At 35.3% G+C, this 18741-nt stretch overlaps 1 protein-coding gene across 4 annotated transcripts in view; it reads right to left on the bottom strand.

The window, feature by feature from the left end:
- Positions 1-18741, bottom strand: part of Cped1 (cadherin like and PC-esterase domain containing 1) — a 282983-nt gene that overhangs the window by 225609 nt on the left and 38633 nt on the right. For all 4 annotated transcript variants that reach the window (XM_026388702.2, XM_026388703.2, XM_077795957.1 and 1 more), the window contains one exon: positions 2269-2375. In XM_026388702.2, the coding sequence (XP_026244487.2) occupies positions 2269-2375 (107 nt within the window). The remainder of the gene's footprint in view (positions 1-2268; positions 2376-18741) is intronic.

Genomic DNA, 18741 nt, shown 5'->3' with positions numbered 1-18741 from the left:
GGTACTGAGTCTAATAGACTTAAGTGGCTAACTTAGCAAAGACAGTACATGGTGGTCTCTCAGCCTTGGCGCTATTGACATATTGGTTGCATGATTCTTTGTTGTGGGCATCATTACAATATTTAATAGCATCCTTGGATACTAGGAGTATACCTTCCCCACACACACACACAGGTTGTGACAGACCCCAAAATGTCTCTAGATATTGCCCATATTTCCAGGAAGACAAAAATCTCTCCTGGTTTAAAATCAGTGAGGTAGAAATTGAAGAGAAAAGACATTCCAGGCAAACAAAATACTAAAAATAAAGGCATATTACAGAAAACAGCATAGATGTTTAAGGAGCTATAATCAGTGTAATATTGCTTGTAGCATAACGTCTGAACTAGAAAAAAATAAGAGAAGGACACTATTTGGCAGGTCCTTTCACAGAGAAGCTTTCCTTTCCAGATCTTCCCGCCTTGCTGTTATCAGCAGGCTGACTTTTATGGGTGGCACCATAGACTCCTTCTCACTAAGTTGACAAGAACCAATGGAAGGCAGTGTTAGAAGATTGGTGCCCGGGAGGAGAGAGTTTTAGGGTTCTTATCTCCCAGGCTCCCTTTCTGCAGGCCTGTAATCTGGCAAAGGTTATATTTCTTTAAAGCTTCTTCCTAGTGAGAACACTTTCTCACTAAGTTCTGGCTACACCATTCTTTCTCCATACTTGTCTTAAGACCAGGGGTGGTGGAAACCTTAGGATATTGCTGAACTTTAGATGCCTCACAATCTCTTTTGTTTCTTTGACACTGCCAACATCTCTGTCTAGTTCTCAGTTTCTCCTCAGTTTTAGTCTTATAAATGTAGCATATATTTCCTGTTGGAAGACTAAGGCACTATAAATATTTTAGATGTTATTCTTGAGTTAATGGGAAGTTTATTCTAGATTTTAAGCACAAGAATCACAAGCCCAATTCATCTTTTTGTAGTTTTCATCTGACATCAGTGGTCAGGATTGATTTCAGGGGCAAAATATTGCTTTGGAAAAAAAAAAAAACAGTGGTGAATATTTAGTATTATCCAGGTAAAAGTGCTGATTTCTGACCAGAAAAAGGTCCATAAGTGTAAATGTAGAGAGTAGAAACAATATGAGGGTAACGTTAGGGGTCATATTGCTTAATTTGCTCTTGGTAAGATATAGATGACAAAAGAAAGGAAGGGCTTGGTGGGGGTGAAGACCATATTTGGATCTTAGGAGATGATGGAATGATTGATCATGCTTGAAACCAACAGAACAGAAGCTGTGAGAAGCTGTGCAGAGTTTCTGAATGCAACAGCAGAAGCAAATTTATTGGAGAAAACAATGAATCCATATTTTACTACACTGAGTTTGAAGTGTATATTGGATGTCCAAGTGGCAGTGCTCAGTAAGCCTGTGCCTAGGCAAGCCAGAAGGCTGGGAAGTGCTCTGAATTTTAGATGAAGACTTAAGAAGGCATCTACTACAAATGGTGGTTGAAATTTGGAGAGTGCTTTTAAGGAACCTGGGCATTTAAAGAGTGGCGAGAGATAAGATAGCCATGAAGAGAGGAGAAGGAATGGCCAAAGATTTATAAAGAGAAAGCTCAGCTAAAAGGCCAAGGGTTAAAAGAAGGCAAGAGTAACCCAAACTGTCATTGCAGAAATATCAGGTACTCAGGGTGGGCTGCTACAGTTCCACTTAGGAAATGGAAAATAACTTGTTTTGGACACTTTTCTCACAGAGAAGTTATAAATAACAACACATCAATTTTTCTAGCATAGTGACCAGCAAATAGACCTCGGCTAATTTTTAGTTAACTTTCTAAAAGCATTTACAAAAGTTCACACAATATAGGCAGTAAACTGTGAATGTCAATTCTAAAAGTTAATAACAAATTGTATGAATTTTATCGTAATTTCGGATATTAATATGAGTTTGAAAAAGTCTGACCAGTGTTTTAGAAAATGAAGACTTTACATCTTTCGATGAATATGTGGCCAGGGTCAACTACACTCTCTAGGATACAGACTTCTAGATACAGCTGGAGTCCTACCAAGTTCAATAACAGTATCGATAGTAGCTGATGCTGGGGAAGATCCCTTTAAACAAAAAACTGTTGCCATTTCATGGTGAACTGTGTAAGTCACAGCTCATTGGAACTTTCTCTAAAGATAGAATGGTTCTAATTTTCAAGACTTTTCTTTTAAACATTGTGAGGCTAAAATGCAGTGTTCAAGAAAGTACATGCACATTTTAAGAGTATTTACCCTTTGATGTGAACTTAACTTGCACATGTCTTCTTTGGACACACAGGGTTTTCTGTCAGCCTTCCTTGAAGGCAGACAAATGAGCAGATCCCAGGAGCTCAAATCACCTAACAGCAAAAGAATATGGAAAAGAAAACAATTTTTATGAGATATTTTAAAGGTAGCATTTAGTTCCTCAAATTAAAAAATATAATTATTTAAATCTTAGAACACAAGTAATGGGGATCCTGAATTTACTTCAAAGAAAAAGCCAATATTCACAGTAATTGAAATTCAACTTTTCTAATTTAACAGGATTAACATATTTATATTATATTGTAGAGAAAGTTCAATTGTTTGAAAAGAGATTATTAAATTACTTTAAAAGACTGAAATTAGAACAATTTAAGTTGCTAATTTTATAAATTTATAAATTCTTATTTGGAGATTAGAAGGAAGGAAAATTCTACAATCTTTAAAGATAGAAGAGAGTTGTGAAATCAAATAATGATAAAAAGTCAAAAGAACACATTTTGTCTAGGTTTGGATATTACCACTTTTTTATAGATCTAAACATCAAATATACTTTCATCAACTTCTTACAAGAAAAGGAGTATGTGAGGCAGAAAGTAAAATTCAACAAAAACAAAATAGATAGGTTTGTGTAAAAGAAATTTGTGATGTAGCTATAAACAGCACAGTTGAGTTCAAAATACAGGGTACAGTGGACCAATGCAAGTGATATTTCTGCTATTTCACAAAGAACAAAGCTCTTTGCCAGTAAATCATAGTAACTTGTAAAATAATCTCAGGAAAGTACATTCTTGAATAATATCTGTACATTTTAAAAATAACATTTGTGTGTGTATTTATTTTCCTTTACTCTCTTTGGCATATATATTATCATGCCTTGCACAAAATGGGTATCTTAAAAATATTTGTTGAAAGAATGAATAACTAGTTAGGGGCTGAGAATATAGCTCAGTGTAGAGCACTTGCCTGGCATATATATATGGCCCTGGGTTCCCAGAACTAAAAAAAAAAAAAATAACTAGGTAACTAGTTCCTAATAGGATAATAAAAGTGTTACCTCATGGAGAAAAAAAAGAGAAAGACAATTCAGTGTTTAATGCTGTTGATGATATATAAATAGGTATCCCAAAAATAACCAAGGGAAATTGGGGACACTGAGCAATGTAGAAAATCATTGACATTGCTTAGGAAATTTTCCCCATTTTTGTATGAAAAATCAATTAAAATAATAATTTCTGTACAGATTGCCTCTTGTTGAACAATCCCAAGATAAATACTCCCTCCAAGTAACTATTCATGCAGGTCTCACCTTTCACTTCCTACATTAGTTATAGTGATTTCTGAAAAGTTTAGGAAATAATCAGCTTCTCCATATCCCTCTCTTTTCAAATTTCCAAGGATTTCCCACTTGAGAAGCATAATGCTTCCAAAGAAAGGCTTCACAAAAGAAAGGACTCACAAGGAAGAGGGCCTTATGTCAATTAGGATCAAAATTTCACTCTCCACCCATCAAATTCTTCTCAGTTGGACAAGTCCTATGCTATCAGGGCTACTGGTTCCTCTGTTTTCAAATGTCCTGTTGCTGGAAGAGAAACCTTACAGACAAGCAAAGGGATTTGGACACTTCAAAGCCCTAGAACTTCTCTCTTGGCTTAACATATCCCAAGATGTTAGAAGATAACTCAATAGTCAGGCCACAGGAGAAAGGAGAAATGGTGCAGGCGATTTGGAGATGAGAGAAATCTCACTGCTGCTATAGCAATCTGGCCTTAGGCTTGAAAGATCCACCATGCTCCATTTAGCCTCCCTTGGAAGATCTTTAAACCAACCTGACAGCTAGAACCAAATACAATATGATGCTTCCAATACTTCGATTTAAACGTGCAGCTGGCTTTTTCAGTCAAAACCTTTGATTTGGATTCAAAGAATTCAAATCTGTTTTCATTCCATATCACTTCTAGCCCAGGAAATACTAAAACCTTAAGGGGGGAAAAAACAAAACAAAAACCTCCTGTCATAAGATTCCCAACTAAATATTTTAAGAAGATAAAGATATGCAAGGAGAAGGATTTTAAATTAAGGACTGCATTGTTTAAGCCTTCAAGGCAGAGTATATATTTTTTATATACTCCTCTAAGGCATGCTAACCCTTGCTTCAGAAGGCACACACATGATTTCTAGAGTTGTTAAACAGAGATATATATTTGACCCATAAATGTCTAAAACTGGAAGACACATTTAAATAATTCAAAACATTCAATTTGTTGAGAACCTCCAATGAGTAGAAATATTGTACTAGAAATATGAAAGAAAACAGCAAAAATAAAAGAACAGACGGTTACTGCCCTTAGCAATCTAGTTCTAAAACACTACAAGGAAATTTAGGACAACTTATAAAGCATCACACAGTTTCTTGACATTCATAAGGGTTAAACCTTCTCTCTCAAAAGTATTTGATTAATATTTTAAGTTAAAAATCAATAATTTAAAAAAACTACTCTGTAGCACATAAATTTTCTCTTTAAATGAAGTAAAGTATAACTGAAATTTTAAGAGCTGTTTTCATATACTTCTTCCCTAATTCTTGCTACCATGATCTGGAAAATGCTGATTGTTTCCACAAAAACTCCTATTCCCCTCACTGACTGCTATATCAACCTTGAAAACCTCTAGTTACCAGTTAATCATTCAGTAGCTCTTTCCACTCTACCTTTCTATTTCCAACAATCACAGGGTAACTAACTCCCTTCCCCTGTCCACTCCTGTGCTCCATTTTAATTTTTTTATGAAAAGAATTTTTTGTTGTTGTTTGTTTTCTTATTTCATGAGAGATTCTGTGTACTCAACTTTGATTAAAGAAATATACAAGCCATGGTAAAATGTAAGAACTGGAGAGGGAACAAAGCACATACAATAACTAAGTAAATCACATCCTTAAGTTAGCCTTGGAGCATTGGGCATGAAAATGTATATCTCAGCAAAATTATAAACTAATATATATGGCAGGGATTGGGGCCAATGTTCCAAGTGCTAAAAGTATGGACATCTAGCTGGCCAATGTGAAGGATCTACAACAGAGATCACAAGCCTGGAGGCACACAGACATCAGATGGGCTGCCTTTGGCCTGCATAGTTTGTTTTGGTTTTGCTTTAATTTTAAGTATTTGCCAAAATGCAAATGTCAACACAATCCACATAAAATTCCAGATTTCGGCCTTCATTGAAAACTTGGAAGCTCTGGAAACACAGGGTCCCTGAAGGCAGCAGAAGGCTGGCGCCAGCTTCCCACATGTTCTCCACCTGGCTCTAAGTCTGCCCCAGTTCTTCATTTCGTAGCAGCATATAGTGTTAGCCCTGCTGGAAGATACTGGTATGTCAGGTCTCCTCTACTCCTTGGTCATTTGGCCAATTGATATTCTTTTTTTTTTTTTTTTTTTTTTTTTTTTTTTTTTTTTTTAGCTTTTAATGAGTTAGATAAAGTGGTTTTCTTAAAATGAATTCAGGCAAGTTATTGTTTGGTCCATGGGTTGCAGAGAAATGTCTGAATATACCCTTTGATCTCCAGATTTGGCATGGTCTTCCACAAGGGTGAGGAAGTTCATTTCAACTCCAAGTACATTTTGTAAATTGTGTTAAAATTGGCAAGAACTGAAGTGGGGCCTCTCAGAGTCCTTGTTACTCTCAGAGCCTGGACAAATAAGAGTGGTCTGTGAAAATCTTCTTTGCAATCTCTTTTCTTAGGCTGTGAAATAAAGTGGCCATGAGCCACTGATGAGTGGACTGACAACAACTTTTCTCCTTCAATATCTCACTTTGGACCCTTTATCATGTGTGCCTGCTTTGGGGCTAATACCCTAGTGACAAATGACCTGGGACAGGTTCTTCCTAGGCATGGGGGCAAATGTTCTTTTGGGATATCTTTCTCAATGTGCTCCTTCTGCCCCTAGAAGATTGACATTAGAATTGTAAGAGCCAAGAAGTCATGGTTGGATGCAGGGGGAGAAAGGCAAAGACCTTCGCTAGTTTGGATGGTAGTTTATTAGGTTTTCCTGGCATGGAGAAAAATGAGATTCAGTGTGGTTTAGTTTTGCTCTTTAGAATACTGCATTAGAATTTGGGGTCCAAAGCCATAACAAATAAATAATTAGTAATAATAATGATATAAATATCAGCAGCTAATAATTCTTGAGTATTAATAATGTGCCAGACATTATTCCAAATATTTGTATTAACTCATGTATTCCACACAATACTGTACCAGGTATTTTTTTAGAAGCACAGAAAGGCTCAATAATTTATCCATGGTTATCTATCTGGTTAGTAGTGGGAACACAATTTGAATACAGAAAAGCCAGGTTTGGAGGCCATGTCCTTGGCACCATTATCCCTTAAAAGAACAAGGAGGCAACAGAGAAAATGTAGCTATTGATGCCTTTCATATAATAATTTATGAAGTACTTCCAACAACCTTGTTGTATACTTTCCAAAAGAGTAGACTGAGACATAGAGAGAAATCATCAAATTGTTCCTTTTCAGGTATTGTTCAATGCATCTATTTTCTCTTGGGACCTTGGAAAAAAAGAATGACTCTAACATGTATAGCTCAGGTATTCTAGACCCATACACAGCAATAATAGCCACTGCATTATTAGCACTGCTGCTGGTAATTTAAACTCAATCTTCATACATAAAAGGAACTAAATAGTTCCCAAATGCTTGTGAGCTCAGAAATTATAAATATTGAGTTGACTTTCACCTATTTTTGAAAAGAAATCCATAAATTATTTTAAGAAGGTTAATATTATATTTTTCCTTTTACAAAGAAATCAAAGCTCCTGGGTTAGACCAGCCAAGGTCTTGAATAGAGAGGTCATAGGGCACAGTTCTAGGGAAAACAGGATGCGGATGTTCCATTCTCCTCCGAAAATGACAAAAGCATGAACACTGTACAGGCACCTCTCCTAGAACTACTGCTGATAACACCCATCACTGTCGTGCCTCACAGTGTTTGCTCCAGAAAAGATGAGGACTCACAGCCTATTTTAGAAGGAGAGATCAAGGTACAGATTTATTAATCGAGGCATACAACAGCAGACTGTAGCTTATATCTCTAAGTGTTGTCAGAAGCCAGCTAACATCTCAGTGTTAAAAACATAAGAGCTATTTTTAAAGGTTTTTGTTTTGTTTTTTAAAAATCCAGCATCTGCCCTTAGGAGTGAGGCTGCCCTTAGAGTATTTCCAGTCTCTTTCAGGCAGGCTGCCAGGTAAAGCAAACAATTGTTTCCTGGCTCACAAATGACCTCCCTCCTTGATAAGGTCTGCAGGATCAGTAATCTAATCTAGAGAAAAACAGAGAACTCTGAGATAGCAACATTCACATTAGCATCATCATATGAAGGCTGTTTATTCTTCAGGAATGAGAAATTTGGCATGCTGTTTAAAAAATTAAAAATATATATATGACCATTAAGTTCACTCTTGCTTAATTTTTCTCCACAGCTTTTACAACTGACAGGTTGCATATTTCTGTGTATTTGTTTATTAGTTGTCTTCCCTTATTTGAATATAAGCTCCTTGAGGGCAGGGACTGTCTATTCTGTTCCTTGCTTTAGTCTCAGTACTTATGGTAGTGGCCGGGATACAGGAAAGTAAGTACTTGCTACATATTTGTTAAATGCTTAAGTGAGCAAATAACTGACTGTGAGCAGCAGATGATAATTAGAACATAATCAAAATCCTGTCTGTAGAAATGTTATCATAAAAATAAAAAATGGAAGAATAGTAAGAAAAACATTAGTTTTTTTAAAAATTACATTAAGATATATTTGGATTCTTAGCTAGTAAGGAAAAAGGAGGAGAATCCAACAAAAGGAAAATAAAGCCAACTATTCATTGTGTTTACAGGAATTACAAAGACAAATAGCAATTTCCAAGAAGAGAGGAAACTCTTTTATGAACAGTTCTACTTTTGATTGAAGCAGATTTATAAAGTATGGCTTGGAAAATTAATTGGGCTGAGAGTTTCTAGGACACATAACTATCAAAGCTACAGAAACCAATCCTCATTTATTTATTAACAGTATTAGACAATCATATTCCATAAATATATAACTATAATATTTTCAGAAAACCTGTTTTCCTTAGGGTGAAGAATTAAAGATGTTTAATTTCTTTTTTCCTCCAGTGCATGCAAGTGAAGCTCTCTATCACTATGGTATACCTCCAACCCCAAGATGTTTAATTTTAAAATAATTCATAATATTTCTTTATAATATAACATAGAAGATTTTTGTATACATTCACAACTCCGTCTGTATTAGCCTTCTTTTCACAACTGGATTTTAAAATTCTTGCTGAATAACAAAGTCATACTTTCTCAATAGCCATCCTTTATCATAATTAGTAGATGGTATTACATTCATGTGAACATTTTTAACTTCTTGATGATAAATTAGGGCCTATGCTTGATTCTACCAAGACTGCCGGGACATAAATTAGCCAGTACAAATACCTATACCTTGTCTTAAATCTCTCAAATTGCATTAAACAGTTCCCTATTCTGTACTGTTAATGTGATTGATCTACAGAACAATAACATAGTGCTTATAATTAATTTTATTCATGGCTGTTCTTTAAAGACAAGAAACATTCACCTTATTGTTTCTAACAATCATTATAGTCGATGTTTATTGGATTGAGGATTTCCACTTTCAGAATTAACTTTAAGAGAATTATGAACAGAACCTTGAGATCCTCAGTAAATTACAGAACATGGCCACAAAATGTAATTAAATCTGGTTCTTGATCCCCAAGAGCCTGGCTGTGGATGTTTGCCCTACCTCCAAACCCTTCCAGAGCTGAGGATGAAAACTTCGTTTCACAATAGAGAAACTCCAAACCATTCACTCCCTGATGCTCTAAAGACACACCAGGGATGCAGTTCTTCTGTCCTGATATCTGACCTCTTTCTGCCATGGGAAAGGTGATAGAGATCATTGAGATGGTTTCTGGGAAGAGTTCTGAGCTCCTGAAAGTCTTCTAATCTACTCATAACCTCAAGAAATCACGACTATCCTTAATCATTGCAAAATAAAAGATTCCTGCTCTGAAGAAACTTACTGTTAAGAAAGACATTAAAAGCGAGGAGTTTATTCCCCCGTGAAATAAACTCTTTTTTGTTATTTTTAGATTTACATGACAATAGTGTGTGTTTTAATATATCATACATACATGGAGTACAACCCTTTACAATTTTGATCCAATTCTTGTGGTTGAACATAAAATGGAGTTACACTGGTCATGTATTCATATGTGAGCATAGGAAATTTGTGTCCAATTCATTCTACTGTCTTTCCTATTTCCATCTCCACTCACTTCCTTTCATTCCCCTTTATCTAATCTAATGAACTTCTACACTTCCCCTCTCTACCCTTCCTTATTATGGGTTAGCATCCACATATCAGAGAGAACATTCAGCCTGGGGAACGCAGCTGATTCAAGGGCCAGAGCAGGAAATATACAGGCATGTAGTATCAGGAAATAAAAACCAAAAAAACATTTTGCTCAAAACCAAACAGGGAGCAAACAAAAAGCAATGATGGGAGAAATGTCAAAGAGACACTAGAGCCAGTGGTCAACCTGAAACAATCTAAGCAACAAAACAAGTAAAATGTTGGATTGTAACATAAAATATAAAATGAATATCCATGAGTCCATGCTGATGCAAACAAATGACTGAGTAAATTAAAAAGTGGACATGCAAAAGAAGTTCAAATAAGTCATGTAGCTACTCTGCCTTCAAGGAGATAGAGCATAATTTCCCACTTTAAATAAGAACTGTGTATAGTGACTCTCCCAAGAGTTCAGCATGGAAAGCAGAAATAGAAGGATAACTTTACAGTGTGGAAAAAACCTTACAAATATAACCCCAGTCAGGTGATCAGGTTAACACTAACAGTGTGATGTCAGCTTGATAGTACATGCCTGTGTCAGTCAGTTCTGGAACCAAAACATCTCACAAGAACAACTTAGAAAAGGAAAGGTTTATGTGGGTCTCACAGTTTCAGAGGTCTCAGTCCAAGATCAGCTGACTCCATTGCTCTGGGACTAAGGTGAAGCAGAACATCATGGCAGAAGAGCATCGTGGAAGGAAAGCTGCTCAACTCATGGCAACGAGAAAGCAAAGGGAGAATGAAAGGAGCCAGAGAAAAGATATAATCCCCGAGGGCACAGCCCCAGAGACCTAATTCCTTTAGCCATACTCCCACCTATCTAAAATTACCATCCAGTAATCCATTCAAATGGATCATCAAATTATCAATCCATGAAATGATTTAGTCCACCGATTGGATTAAAACTATCATAATCCAGTCTTTCCACCCCTAAACATTCCTGCATTGTCTATCTCACGAGTTTACTGGGAGATACCTTATATCCAAATCATAACAATATCCTTACTGCAATGTGATAAGGAGGATGCATTTTCTCTGTGGTCATACTCCCAAACTATAACTCATCTAATGTTGAAAAAACATCAGGAAAATTCCACTTGAAGGACATCCAAAGAGCTGAGAATTACTTCTCAAAACTGTCAAGGTCATTGAAAGTAAGGAAAGTCTGAGGAAATGTCATAGTCAAGAGGAAACAAAGGAGATATGATACTAAATGTAATGTGGTATCCTGGATGGGATCTTGGAACAGAAAGAATACATTAGACAAAAATATAAGAATATCAGAATAAAAGATGAACTTCAGTTTTTAAAATGTCTGAATAAACAAATTCTCCAGGGGAAATAAGGTAATAACTATTATGTAACTGTAGCTAGATATAAACTCTCATGTCCTAATTGCAGATCTCACCAAAGAATTTGATACTTAGCATGTTGTTTTACAAAACCAATCAGGGATGCAATACCAATAATTACTTCCATGCAAGATGCATATTATACAACCATAAAGAAGAATGAAATTATGGCATTTGCAGATAAGTGGATGGAACTAGAGACTATTATGCTAAGTGAAATAAGCCCAACTCAGAAAATTAAAGATCAGATGTTTTCTCTGATATGTGGAAGTTAGTTCAAAATAAGAGGAATAAAAAAAAAGACAAAAAGAAGGCAAAGTGGGGGTAGGGGGTATTCCATCAAAATAAAAGAAAGAACAGTGGAGTAGAGAAAGGAAATCGAGGGGTTGGGGGGGATGGGATAAGGGGAAAACGGTGCAATGAATCTGATCTCACTTTCCTATCTACATATGAATATATCATAGTGAATCTCACCATTATGTATATCCACAAGACACTAATTTAAAAACAAAACTATAAATAAATAGCAGAAAGAGTAGACAGAAGAGAATGGGGGGGATAGATAAAAGAAGGCAAAGGGGAAATACTTGGGACTAAATTAGAGCACATTTTAAAATTACTTTTGTAATTACACCAAAATGAATCCTAATGTCCTGTATAACTAAAAGAAACCAATAAAAAAAAATACCAGGGGACTGAAAAATAGATAAAATTTGAAGTTAAAGGTCTTTTCTTAATATGGTTTGCTCCTCAAATACCTACTCTTTCTTTATGTGCATTACTATTTCCCTCTAAATTTAGCTCCTCTGGTAATTTCATTTGCATACATTCCTTTAGCAGTTGGTTCCCTGCCATTGACTTTCAAATTCACTTTTCTTAATCTTCTTCATGTTTCAGAAGGCATTTCCAGTCACATTCATGAACATATGCCCTACTGAATAAGTACCAAACTGAATTCACTATCGTCCGCGAAGACATTTTTCCTTTCTTCCATTGTCCTTATCATCAGAGGTGTAGCCCTTCACCTTCCCTCACTAGAGAGATCATCCAACTCATCTCTCACATACCCACATCCCATTAGTTTCAAATCCTTTCAATTCTAAATAAAAATTCTCAAATTTTTCCTGGCTTTTCCAAATTCTATCCCAATTTCTAAATCTAAGATCTCACTGCCCCTTGCAAAGTCTCCTAACTAATGTCCCTGCTTCTAATTATTTTTCCTTCTCTAATCTCTCTTCCTGCTACCAGAAATATCCTCCTAAATACAGATCTTATCATTGACGGAGCAACTCTGATAAAATTCCTTAGCAAAATAACCAAGGCCCTTAACATCTGTCCAGTCATGGTTCTTCCAGTCTCGTTTCCCAAGAAGCAGTTCCAGCCCTTCCACACAAACTCCCTCCTCTTCAGTCACACTACTCCTTGTTGACCACTGAAAGGCATTTTCAGACTGGGTGCAGCTTATATTTCCAAATACTCTTGCTTCTAATATTTGCTTAAGAAATGATTTGTAGCCAGAGGTAATGGTATATGCCTATAATCCTAGCATCTTGAGAGGCTGATGCAGTTCAAGTTCAAGGTCAGCCTCAGCAATTTAATGAGATCCAGTTTCAAAATAAAAAATAAAAAGGGCTAGTTCAGTAATAAAGTACCCCTGGGTTTAATCCCCAGCACCAAAAAGAAGAAAAAAGAAAAAGAAAAGAGAAATCGTTCTTATTCCCAAGGTATGACACCTTCCTAGGTCTCCATATTCAGAATTAGCCACTCCTTTGGAAGTCTTTTGGGATATTTTATACTTCCCCTCAGACTGCTCAGACTGCAATGAATATAACACTTAAACCTGAACATCCTGGCAAGAATGATCCAAGGACCCACACTGTCATCATCTGAAAGTTTGTTAGAAATGTAAAAGTCCTGGTTCCAACTTAGGGCTCAGTTTTAGTCAGCTATTTCGCTGCTGTGACTTAAAGACCCAACCAGAATAATTTTCCTAGTGGAAAATCATGAGGGCTCATGGTTTCAAAGGTCTTAGTCCATAGAAGGCTGGCTCCATTTCTAGGGGCTCAAGGTAAGGCAGAACATCACAGCAGAAGTGTGTGGCAGAGGGAATCAGCTTACATGGTGATCAGGAAGCAGAGAGAGAGTCCACTTGCCAGATACAAATATATATCCCAAAGCCAAGCCACAATCTCACCTCCTCCAGCCACACTCTACCACTTTAGTACCACTCAGTTAATCCCTATCAGGGGATTAAGTCACTGATTGGGTTAAGACTTATAACTCAATCATTTCTTCTCTGAACTGTATTTCAGTGTTTAATATGTGAGCTTTTGGGGGACACCTCACATCCAAACTATAATACTCACCAAAACAGAATTTATCAATAAATGAGATCCCCAAAGAGTTTATATGCACAAATAAGTTTAAGAAACACTTACATACACCTCTATCTGATTGTTTTCTGAAAGTTCTCATTCACAGTTATAATGCTCTATCTCCTACCCAAGCCAATTAGTGTCTTACATGGAGCTCTTATTTAATAGCCATATAACAAATAAAACTTATGTGTTTAGTGTCGATTATAAAATATCTTAATGCCTGGCTATGATAATGTCCTCCTCTTAAACCTTGTTATGAGGTTGATGTTTTAAATTGGGTTCTTTTAATACTTGAGTACTTGACATGATTTTTCTGACAGATACTCTTTATACCAAATTCCATGAAAGAGGAAAGGAGGTTTTCCTGCATAATTAGCATGTGACACTTCATTTAACCAAATATTCTTCCTTCTTCTTATTCTATTAAAAGTTATTTTGCGTGACTTCTTTAGAACACAATGAATAAAACCTGGTCATATCTGGTTTAACATTGCATAATAATTCACTGGGGTCTGTGAGCAGTCTGAGAGGGAAGAGGGAGTCATTGATTTCTAATTTATTCCAAGAATAATTCCATACTAATTCAGCACAGATGAGAATTAGGCTTGAGAAAATATAATTCACTTACATGAGAAAAAGAATCAACCTTCTCTCAATGGCTTATTACTTAATGCCACAAGTATCTTAGGATTACTAACATTTATTCTTATGCATTATTTTCTTTAATCTTTGGAGATTTAGTTAACAAATCAAAACATTCCTGTGAGATATTTATGAGGCAAGTTTTATCTTCCATCTTCAAATCAAACAATAAATAATCTGATGAGATTGTTCAAGGTCATTCCAGAAAACAGATGTGAGACATAAAATTCAAACCTCCCGGTAATAAAAATACCAACACTGGGGTAATGTTTTAAGGATTAAATGAGTTAATATTTGTGAAGCACTTAGAATAACATCTTAGTATTTGATAAGCTTTATATAAGCATTTGCTTCTTGAATAGATGGGTGGTAGGAAGATACAGATAGGTAAACATTTCAGATCTGGGTAATGAACTTTTAAGAAACAAAACATGACATATTCTATGCATCCTACCAGCCTATTATTTAAGGCTTCCAAATAGAGAGAAAGACACATCATCTGAAAAATACAGATAACTATTGTTATCTGCCTCAGCCCCTCCAGTTTCCTCAATACCCCTCCCTCCCACTGGAGGATGATGTATTAACTCAACAGTCTCCAAGTGGTGCAAGGTTTCAGTGCAAAGGAAAGAACCTTAGCAGTGATTGTCTCTGTTAAAATGCATGCACATCACCTAGAACTTGGTAATATCCAGTGCGTTTGCTTGAATAGGTAACATCCTGAAATATGATGGAAGAAGGTTCCTTTTCATGACAAACACTCCTTATACCAAATTCCATGAAAGAGTCCCGAGTGGTAGGCACAAACTGGCCAACCTCTTGCGACCCTCAAGTGGGTGCTTCAGATAAGGAGGAACAGGGTAAGGGTAAACAGGGCTATTACCAAAGACAAGTTTCATCCACTTCACAATTTTCCTAAAATTGGCATTGCTCCCAGAAGCCAAGGGTATAACAGAAGTGTCTCCTGAGGCTAATAATTCTGTCATCTATGAAACAAAGAATATTTAGGCCAATGTAAAACTATGCCAAGTACTATAAAGTGGATTATTCCTATGCATCTAAGAAGCATATTTTATCCCACATATCTGAACAGGATTCTGCTAAATCATAGTTCCATCTAGTTTTATAGGATTAATTTTCCACCTTTCCAGAGACACTTGGAATAGAACACGCTGTTTTTCCCTGTAATTATTTACTACTAAAAATTCATATAGTAGTCTATCTCTCTCATGTTGTTTGCCATTATTTAAATCATTTTTCTATTTCATCATCATTGTTAATTTTAAGATTTAGATATAGATTTTACCATGTTTCAATGTTTTAGCTTCTATCAGATCGATTTCCAAGAATAATATTGTTGGCTTCAAAAGTATAAGTATTTTAAGTTTTATAGATTTTCCAGATTGCTTTCTCAAAAAAAGGGCTGTATTTCACATTTCCATAAGCAATGTATGAGAACTCCTTTTCTTAGAATCTCTACCAGCAATAGGTGATATCATCAGTTTTGGATTTTGCCTGTGCCATGAATATAAAATTATATGCTATACTTTAAATTGTCTTCCTCTAACTTGTGAATTTCAGTATCTTTTCTTATTTGTTTTTCTGGATGTATTTTCTTTGAAGAACTTCTTATTTGAATACTTAGTATAACAAAATTCACAAATAAAAAAAAATTTAAATGTCATACAACATAATCAAATATTTCAATTAACATGAAAGTACACATTTTTCATTAGAAATAGAAATTATATGTTATTTTAAATCACATCTGATTTTTTAAAATGTTATAATATCAAATACAATGAAAACAAGGAAGACCAACACTGTGGATAGAAATAAAATGGGAATCAACTTTTTGTAGAGAAATTTCCCAGGGAAGACTACAGTTTTAATATTTTCATCCAATGACCCAATAATTCTGCATTACCACTCAAATCTCCAAAATATAAAGCACATTAATGTTGTAGCAAAGTTTTATTTTATAGTAACAAGGAGAAAAATTCTAAATAACTATACAGAAGCATTTAGTTTAAAATTATGGTGTATACATACAATAAAATACTAAAAAGAATGAAATATATATTTTCTATATTCTTTCAGGGAACTAGTATGACACTGTGATTAAAAGTTGAAGTTGAAGATATAGTCCTGGGATCAAACTTCAACTCCACCTTTTTAAGATACACTGTTTTGGAGATGTGGCTCTCTCTGCCTTTCTTTCTCATCTGTGAAATAGAAATGCTTATATAGTGTTCTAGAAATGTGAGTTAAAGGAGTTAATGCATATAAAGTATGTGGCATGATACATTTAATTAGGACATAGTCAAGGTTTTCTTAAAGCTATTGAATTGAAAACATTAAAAATTTTTAAGAACTATATACGGCAAGATTTTATATAGTGTTTGTAAAGAGGCAAAGGAACAGGATACAAACGGGTGTGTATTTCTGTGTGCGTGTGTTTGTGTGTGTGTGTGTGCATGTGTGTGTGTGTGTGAGAGGGGGGGGGAGAGAGAGAGAGAGAGGGGGGGGGGGAGCTCAAAGAAATGCCTGGAAATATGCACAACATTATTAATCACGTTATCTCTGGTGGAATTTGAAGTAATTTTCACTCACATCTTTCTTTACTTGATTGATTATTCTACCATAAACATGTAACATCTTTGTAAACAGAAAGCCCATTTTCTGAAAATGCAGTTGCAATAGGCATCCAGGCAAAAATAAACATTCTGCTCTGCAGAAAAACATTGTCTTTTCATACATGGTGTGATCTTTCAAAATTTTTCAAAATTCCAATAAGATGTTATTCAATAATGAAAATGTATAGGGTATTAACCTGGACCTTGAGCATTTTAAAATTCAAAATGTCTCTGATATAAGATCTTGTGCCTTAAAATACTCATTGTGACAAGGTAACAAGATGTCTTTCCATAAGATGAGAAACAAACTTGGTCTCATCATGTTATTGCATTGTTGTGTACAGTTATGAATTAGAGATTTCAGGCACCGCATAAAATGAAATTGGGGTTGACAAACCCCAGTAGGCTTTTTCTCCAGGAAGTGGACAATTAATGAATAAGAATCTTTGAACAAATGAATGGAATAGCATTACTCATTATTCCTGATAGACTGGCTATCTATCTGGATGAGCTTTCGGATTGCTGTGGAATGTGTGGGCCATTCTGACATTCTCAGCATTCCCACTATGACCTAAGTATAATTCCCCAGAAGAACCTTCATCTGTTTCATGCCACAACTTTGATTTTGAATTTTTAAGTCATACTTCCATAGAGCAATAGACAAAGTTCTCATTCCTTAAACAGCCTTGCTGATTATAAGGAGAATTTTGATATTGGGAGATTTGGTGAGGTGGGAGATTTCTTGTGAGGTGGGAGATTTCTTGTGTAGCAGAAAGGAAATACTATTTGACTTTTTCAGACAGAGTATTGACAGCATCAATGAAGATACTGTCATTGAAAATGATACTCAACTTTTCCAAGAATTTTAATTTTAGAAACTAATGCAAAAGAAGTAATTAAGAATCTAGACATAGATTTATATACAAGGAATGTTATCAATGCATTATTTATTACAGCAATAGATTAGAAATGTGATAAATATAAATAATGATGTTGGAAAGATTAAGTAAATATTAAAATAGTAATATAATCTTATGTAATCACTGAAATATTTGTGAAGTTTAATGCATACGTTTGATATAATGTCAAACTAAAAACTGTATAAAATATATAAAAATATTGCAAAGAAAGATATCCAAAATTAACTGTCTTTTTATAGGTAATTGTAAATAATATCGGGGCTACAGGGAATTTCCCCTGTTTATTATTATTTCTAAGTGGGAGTAGACATCAGATTATCTAATTTAAAAATGTCCATCTTGTATATTAAAAGCATCAGAGAAATTAAATAAATTAATCATGGTTTGTCATGGGCCATGCAACCCAGGCCCATTTTACTTTTCTTCCAGAGGCTTATCATTGAGAATTGAGATAAATCAGATATCCATATTTTGCCTTAATCTTACCACCTTCCAACAAGCCCAATGTATCCAAAGATAGTTTGTTGCTTGTTGCTCTCAATTCAAATGAGATCCTTGATTTTGACTACAAAGAATTAAGCTAATATGTGCCAAGTTTTGCAAGTCAACTCAAATTTGATGGGGGTACCATCTACGTAAATTTAGTAGTAGGGAGTTATATGGATGTGGAAGAATGGTTCAAGATCCTGATAAGGCAAATGGGGGATTATTTAGACATTAAATAGCCAGAACTTCATTGTGCCTCTGGAAGAAACACTGAAACCCAATAATAACAAAGTACCTAGCACAGTGATTCTGAACTTACAATTCTAGTATTAGAGTATTAGCATCACGTGAAAACATGATAGAAATCCAAATCCTTAACCTGCCTCCCCATTCTTCTTGAATAGGTTCTACTATGAGTAGAACCCAGAATTCTGTGACTTAACAAGCTTTCTAGACAATTCCAAAATACGCCAAGTCTGAGAATCATGATCCTAGCAAATCAGTAAGTACTGTAAGAGAGCTTTGCCAAAGCTATGTTCTTTAGCAAACATTCAGACAGGGATTCCCTGTACCTTCTCATAATTACATAAAGAGTT

This window comes from Urocitellus parryii, chromosome 3 (genome assembly GCF_045843805.1).
Source record: "Urocitellus parryii isolate mUroPar1 chromosome 3, mUroPar1.hap1, whole genome shotgun sequence".
Taxonomy (NCBI): Eukaryota; Metazoa; Chordata; class Mammalia; order Rodentia; family Sciuridae; genus Urocitellus; species Urocitellus parryii.
Note: the sequence above shows the minus strand (reverse complement) of the source record. Positions and strands in the feature narration are given on the sequence as shown.